The sequence below is a fragment of the Corvus cornix genome, chromosome 15 (genome assembly GCF_000738735.6).
Source record: "Corvus cornix cornix isolate S_Up_H32 chromosome 15, ASM73873v5, whole genome shotgun sequence".
NCBI classification, from domain to species: domain Eukaryota; kingdom Metazoa; phylum Chordata; class Aves; order Passeriformes; family Corvidae; genus Corvus; species Corvus cornix.
The window spans coordinates 1,901,792-1,908,677 of NC_046345.1; the positions used below are offsets into that span (position 1 = coordinate 1,901,792).

The 6,886-nt window shown below is 57.3% G+C and overlaps 1 protein-coding gene, 2 long non-coding RNA genes and 5 other non-coding genes across 8 annotated transcripts; 6 read left to right on the top strand and 2 right to left on the bottom strand.

The window, feature by feature from the left end:
* Nucleotides 1–222: 222 nt before the first annotated feature.
* Nucleotides 223–294, bottom strand: TRNAA-UGC. Its single transcript has one exon. It is a non-coding gene; the product is annotated as a tRNA-Ala (tRNA).
* A 235-nt stretch (nt 295–529) lies between these two features.
* On the top strand, nt 530–601 carry TRNAD-GUC. The gene has a single exon. It is a non-coding gene; the product is annotated as a tRNA-Asp (tRNA).
* Nucleotides 602–739: 138 nt separating this feature from the next.
* Nucleotides 740–2,644, top strand: LOC120410826. Its single transcript, XR_005603154.1, has 2 exons — nt 740–1,260; nt 1,341–2,644. It is a non-coding gene; the product is annotated as an uncharacterized LOC120410826 (long non-coding RNA).
* TRNAF-GAA lies at nt 958–1,030 on the top strand. The gene has a single exon. It is a non-coding gene; the product is annotated as a tRNA-Phe (tRNA).
* On the top strand, nt 1,244–1,315 carry TRNAD-GUC. The gene has a single exon. It is a non-coding gene; the product is annotated as a tRNA-Asp (tRNA).
* On the top strand, nt 1,596–1,667 carry TRNAA-UGC. Its single transcript has one exon. It is a non-coding gene; the product is annotated as a tRNA-Ala (tRNA).
* Nucleotides 2,521–3,961, bottom strand: LOC120410825. Its single transcript, XR_005603153.1, has 3 exons — nt 3,423–3,961; nt 2,921–3,249; nt 2,521–2,576 (listed from the first exon to the last, which is right to left on the bottom strand). It is a non-coding gene; the product is annotated as an uncharacterized LOC120410825 (long non-coding RNA).
* A 71-nt stretch (nt 3,962–4,032) lies between these two features.
* Nucleotides 4,033–5,402, top strand: UBB (ubiquitin B). The gene is made up of 2 exons (XM_010398413.3): nt 4,033–4,210; nt 4,619–5,402. The coding sequence occupies exon 2, from the start codon at nt 4,625–4,627 to the stop codon at nt 5,312–5,314; it is 690 nt and encodes a 229-aa protein (XP_010396715.1). The 5' UTR covers nt 4,033–4,210; nt 4,619–4,624; the 3' UTR covers nt 5,315–5,402.
* Nucleotides 5,403–6,886: the final 1,484 nt, after the last annotated feature.

Consider the following 6,886-nt stretch of genomic DNA (forward strand, 5'->3'; position numbering starts at 1 on the left):
CTGGTGCAGCCCAACCGGCTGGATGTGTGTCCGTAATTCCCACTGCTCCCCTGCGCTGCAGGCGCGGGGCCAGGACACAAGTAAGCATCAAAAACATCTAAAGCTGAATCAACAGCGACTGTAAATGTGGAGCCAGAAGGAGAGCGGCGCTTGCCCTGGGTGCTCGGAGTCAAACGCTGCAGCCCCGCCGTGCTTGGGAGGGCCCGGCAGGGGGGCAAAAAGTGGAGATGCCGGGGATTGAACCCGGGGCCTCATACATGCAAAGCATGCGCTCTACCACTGAGCTACATCCCCTTCTTGGGAAGCGTCCTTCCAAAGCCAATACAACGCTAGTAGAGCCGCACGCCGAGCCCGGCGGTGACACCGCGGTCACGCCGCAGTGCCCACACACACCCCCGCGCCCCGCGCAGCCCCGCGCTGAGCCCCGGCGGCGGCAGCACCCGCGGGAGCGGAGCGGGCTGGCGGCAGCTCCACCTGGGGCGGGACCGCACGCTCATAGAGCAAGCCGGGAAAGGGGATTACATATCCATCCTCGTTAGTATAGTGGTGAGTATCCCCGCCTGTCACGCGGGAGACCGGGGTTCGATTCCCCGACGGGGAGGTTGCATAGCTTTTGCTCCCGGGTGCCATTTTTTGTGGGCGGCCCTGCGCAGGGTTTGTCTGTGTCGCTGCCGCGGAACCCCCGACGGAGGGGCGGGGCAAAGCGGGCAGAGACGCGTTTTGTTCCAAGGGAGGGGATAGGGACCGTTTCTATCCCCTGAGCACCCCGCGGCTGCTGGTGACTGGAGGTTCCCTGGGGTCCCGGGAGTGGAAATCACCGGGGAAAGGTGTGAAGCCCTGGACGCGCCGGGAACCGGGCGGCGGAACTCGCGTGGGAGGGCGCGCACCGGCCGGGCAGCGGCGCCCAGGGGGACGCGGGCGGGGTCGTATCCACGGCCAGCGAGGGCGCTCTCGCCCGCCGAAATAGCTCAGTTGGGAGAGCGTTAGACTGAAGATCTAAAGGTCCCTGGTTCGATCCCGGGTTTCGGCAGAAGGACCTTCCTTTTTTGGTTCGTTTTGCCGCTGAGCGGAGGGCGCGGGGGCTGCTGTCGCTGCGCCGGGCGGCTCAGCCGCTGCCAACGTAGGCGCTCACGCGTGCGGGACTTTTGTGTCAGGAACCGCTGCCCGAAGAACGGCGGCGATGGAGCGGGCCCGGCGGCGGCTGCTCGGGCATGACCCAGCCCGCCGGAAGCTCCTCAAGCCGTCCTCGTTAGTATAGTGGTGAGTATCCCCGCCTGTCACGCGGGAGACCGGGGTTCGATTCCCCGACGGGGAGGTTGAAAGAAATTTTTCTTCAAAAGTCTTTTTTTTTCTTCCCGCACAGACTTCTCCGATTTCCGAAAGAGCAAAACCATTCCGTTTTGTGTGTGCAAACCAGCGCGTTCCTGTCTTTGTAAGGGCTGCCTGAGGATCGCACCAGGCTCTGTACACTGCAGTGCCCACAGCCCCCCGGGGCCTGGCGGGGCCTCGGTGCGGCCCCCTCCGCCCGCCCATCTCCGCAGCGGGGCCAGCGGAGCGCGGACGTGGCCGGCGGGCAGGGCGCGGAGCGCGGGCACGGGGATGTAGCTCAGCGGTAGAGCGCATGCTTTGCATGTATGAGGTCCCGGGTTCAATCCCCGGCATCTCCACGTTGGGTGCTGCTCTTTTTTCTCCCTTTTTCGGTAATGTTTTACCCAGGTCAAGTCACCGCGTCTTGTTAAGACAGCAGCAAACTGACCGTGCGGCCGAGACGGGCCCACGGTGGCACTTCCCAGCAGCATGCAAAGGGTTTTTTTTTTCCATTTGGTTCTCCTCAGGCCTGTGCAAACACGCACGGCTTTTGTGTCCCATCCGCGCTAAGGGACAGACACAGAAGGCCCAAAAAGGACAAAGCACCAAACCCCGAAATGCAGGGGGACACGGGCCACTCATCCCAGCCTGACACTGCCACATCCCACAGCCCGGCAGAGCTGGCACCGCGCAGCCCTGCAGCCACACAGAGCTCGGGGGCTCTGCTCCACGTTCCCAGAGCCAAAGGGGAAGGACAAAAGCCAGGACACCAGAGCTGACTGCACTCCTGGCTGCAACACTGCAGGAGCTTCTCCCTGGCTCTGCAGTGCCCACTCCCGTCCGCTGTCCTGCTCAGCCCCTTGGGAAGAGCTCTCAGGGACACAAGCGCCCTGCTTTGATCTCCTCAGGTTGGCTGGGCTCATCGGGGAACTCTGTGGAGCTGGGAGGGCTGGGAGTTATGGCACAGCTGAGAGGCTTGGCCCAGAGGGACCAAAGCCCACACAGAGCCCAAAACAGCTTTGATCTACACGGCTCAGTGGCAGCTGTTCTGTCTCACTGCTCAGTTACCAACAGCAGCAGGAGCTGACCACTGACAAACTCAAAGTTATGTTTCCTGCCACAGTGGCTGAAAAGCTCCTTGTGCTATTTATTTACTTATCTTACTTACAGTTGTTGTTTTGAGCCAATGTTTGGCTACAGCGCTGGTAAGATCCCTGTTGTAAATTACTCCCTGGATCTCCCTGGCAGCTCTACTTCTGGAATGTGCCCTGCACGTGAATATAAGAGACAGTTTGAAGTATCAGGCATGAAGTAATAGACTTTTTGTCACAAAATACCTCCCCATGTGCCTTTTTGATGATTTTCTGACCAGTCCTAAGTACTCACCTTGTAACTAAAAGAACAAGCTTAACATTATTATTCACTTTCTGCCAAGGAAAGACCTAAACCTGGAAGGCTTCTCCAATTTTTGATGTTTATACACTCCCAAGGCGCACAGTGTCAGCCACTGAGCACTGAGAAGTAACCAAGACTTCTGTGGTATTTTTTTTCCCATCTAAATGACCCAAGTGTTTGAGATTATTATCACTACAGCTGTGGTGTTAATACATACACAAAGCAGCAGAGGCCAAAGAGCTCCCCAGAGCATTCCCCTCCTGTAACAGCTCCATGTGTCAGGCAGACACAGGCGCTTTTCCTCAAACCACAAAGCTGTTGCTGGACTTGTGCTCCCTTCCTGTTGGATGTTATCTCTGTCCCTTCCATTTTCCTTGGCCGCTGGCAAACGAAGGATTTTGTAGGCGGATTGAACTGAATGGCATTGGCTGAATCTTGCAGACAAAGCTCCATTCTGTTCCCAGCTGTGCCCTGGAATTGCTGTGCAGTTTGAGTAGGATGGTGCATGAGCCGACTGAGTGCAGCAGAGGTCTATCAGAAGGTGCTCTGTGAGAACAGAGTAAGAAATAGGCATTATTATTACTATTATTTCTGATTGATTTTACCCCTGAGCTACAAACTCCATTACAGCTCAGATGCATACTCCATTTTATGTGTGCACATATATACACACACACACTCATTGATTGTATCTTGGGCAGACCACCTGCAGGACTTACCTCTTTGTCCATCAGGCCTTTCTTTGCCCCTCACATCCCCTCTCCAGGCTCCTTGATCTCCATCCCCAGGCAGGAGCCTCCTGAAGTCCCCCTTTCCTGCTGCCCTTCAGTCTGCTCCAACCATCACCACAGCAGCCAGGCACCTTCTCTGCCCTGTCCCTTGTCCCACCGCCGCGATGGCACCGAGACTCTGGCATAAACCTGTTCCACCTTGTGCCCGGGTGGGTGACAGACACCACCCTGCCCCTCCACACTGGAGGCCTCTCACACAGAAATAACACTCGAGGCCTCCCTCAGGATAAAGCAACAAACTCCCTCCCTCAGAAACCCCCTCACGGTGTGGTCGCGGGCAGAGCGGACCCTCGTCCTGCCTCAGGGGTGGCAGCCAAGGAGGTGTTTTTCAAGCAGGGGGGAAACTTCAGGGTTTAAACCCCTGAACATAAGGAAAGGCTCTGATAGAAGCTTTAGATGCGGCTGCGTCTCCAAGCTGGGCTCACTGAGATGCCCCAACCGCGGTCCGCTCCGGTGGCTCCAGGCAGGTTTTCCCGCCGCTCCACGCGCTGCTCGCGTCCGCGGCGGCAGCTCAGCGCAGCCAATCAATCCGCGCCGCTCGCCGCGCTCCCTCTCAGCCACGCAGGAGAGCGGCGGCGCGCGGAAAATAGTGCGCAGCGGAGTGATCCGGGCGCGGGGGCGGGGCGCCGAGGCCATATAAGCACCGAGCGGGGGATGTGTGGCGCAGTTGGCGCTGGGTGACGCTTGTGGTGTGGGCTTGGCCGAGCAGCGCCGCGGTGAGAGTTCGGCGGGGGGAGCCGGAGTTTAGAGCGGCGGCGAGAGGGCCTAGATACGGGCTGGGCGGAAGGGAAGGGTGCGCGCGCTGAGGAGCTGCGACTGGGGGTGGTGGCAGACAGTGATGGCGGGCTGAGGGCCGGGACGTTGCCTTCCCCTTCAACGGCAGCACCGCGAGGCGGTGGCGGGGGAGGGCGAGGGGCCACTGGCAAAATGGCGGCGGCGCAGGCGCAGCGGTGCCTCACGGGGGTTGCGGGCGCGCGCCTCGGGCGGGAAGGGGAAGCGGGCGGTGACCCGCCCCTCCGCGGGTGTGGGCGGGCCTCCGCTGTGACGTCACGGACGGGGAGCGCAGCCCTGGGTACGGGGAAGGGGAACAGTCGCTAAAGCGCGGCGGGTTTTCCCTCTTCCAGGGAAAAATGCAGATCTTCGTGAAGACCCTGACGGGAAAGACCATCACCCTTGAGGTGGAGCCCAGTGACACCATCGAGAATGTCAAGGCTAAGATCCAAGACAAGGAAGGCATCCCTCCTGATCAGCAGAGGCTGATCTTTGCTGGCAAGCAGCTGGAAGATGGTCGTACCCTGTCTGACTACAACATCCAGAAAGAATCCACCCTGCACTTGGTGCTGCGCCTGAGAGGTGGAATGCAGATCTTTGTGAAGACCCTGACAGGCAAGACCATCACCCTTGAGGTCGAGCCCAGTGACACCATCGAGAATGTCAAGGCCAAGATCCAAGACAAGGAAGGCATCCCTCCTGACCAGCAGAGGCTGATCTTTGCAGGCAAGCAGCTGGAAGATGGTCGTACCCTGTCTGACTACAACATCCAGAAGGAGTCTACCCTGCACCTTGTGCTGCGCCTCAGGGGTGGGATGCAGATCTTTGTGAAGACCCTGACAGGCAAGACCATCACTCTGGAAGTCGAGCCCAGTGATACCATTGAGAATGTCAAGGCCAAGATCCAAGACAAGGAAGGCATCCCTCCTGATCAGCAGAGGCTGATCTTTGCAGGCAAGCAGCTGGAAGACGGTCGTACCCTGTCTGACTACAACATCCAGAAGGAGTCTACCCTGCACCTTGTGCTGCGCCTCAGGGGTGGTAACTGAACCAGCAGGTTGTTGCTTCCAAATAAAGGGTTCCCTGCACTTGTTCATTCCAATAAAGCTGTTGCATCCACAAAAGTTTGTGTCCCAAGTTATATGAACAGTTGTCCGTGACATTGCCTTACTCCAGCTCTCTAATAAACAATAATTACGTAGTTTCCACAGAAAAAATGGTTGCAAAACTGCCTTATGCAAGGGTTCCGCATGTGTGGTGATTGTAGCTAATCCCTCAGCCGTGGCTTGCCTGGGGTTGTATAAGTGTTCTGATACCTGGCTGCAGCTCAATGCCCGCCTGCAGATGTTGTGCAGCTGTGGGCATTGTGTAAGCAGGGATATGCAACAGGAAGCTGTGGATGCTCCTGAGTTGGAAGGCTTTGAAATAGCTCTTGGTTGCCCAGCAACTGCACTTATTTGGGGATTAATGAGGAAACAGCAGAAGGGTGATCCTGCAGCTCTGTCACAGACCGGGGCAACAGGATCTTACAGCTGGTTCTGCAGCCCTCGGGCTTGAAAAGTGAGGTGGGAGGTGTGGATCTCATCAGTTATGGGGTGGACTTGTTTTTTGTCGCGCTTAATGACATGGAAGCAGTAATTTCGGATGTACTTGCTGGAAATCTGAATGTGCTTCATTCCAGCTGTGCCCCAAGTGGAAATGCTGCACTACTAAGCTGAAATGGGACAGAGCACTTCCTGTATGCTGTAGAAGCCCTGGCAAAAGGGAAGTTTCCACTCAAGGGTTTGTGGTGGGGGTTGCATGAGGGGCTGATGGGGAGTTACCCATGGCTGTGCTGGCCGTGGGGAGAGGGAAAAGGGAGAGTAAAACAGAAATGCCCTTTCCAGGAGCGGTGACATGGACTCACCGTAGAAGGGGATACAGTGGGAGCTGAACAATGGTCTCAGCTGCTGACTGGCTTCAGGAGGACCTGAAGGGATCTCACACTGCCCGGGTGGGACAGCAGGATTTGACTCAAGTAACACCAATTGCTTTTAGTGCTGTGTGGCCTCTAAGGAGAGGAGCATGAAGATGTGTGCTGGGCTGGAGGACGCATTTGAATGCTAAGGAGCTAAATCCTGCGTGGGTAGGAGCTGGTGGTGTGCCATCCTGGACATCCTGTCCTCCCCCACGGGAGTGCCCCAGGCTCTGCCCACGCCTGCCCTGGCTCCCGGTTCCTGAGCTGAACCCCAACGACTGCAATGAGCAATTTGCCATTGTGTGGGTTTTCTGTCCTCTTGGGACATCGGAATTCACAAACGGAGCAGCTCTTCAGCAGAGCTGTGGCTCCTTAAACGCAGGTGTCGGGTCAGACAAGGGGAGGTGTCACTGGAATGCAGGGAGCATAAATGGCAAGTGGTTCTGATTTGAAGGCAGCCTGACTGCCATGAGGGGAGAGCTGCAGGGGGACACAGGGCGCTCATTGAATGTCAAAAGCCTGCACAAACGACTGCAGAGCTGTGTTTAAGTAATTCCTTTATTTTCAGCGTCTCAGTAAAAAACCTTTGCAATGCTGTAATTAAAACACACGATGCTGGACAAATCCATAATGGCCTGGAGTGGGCTGCAGCCAGGCAGAGCAG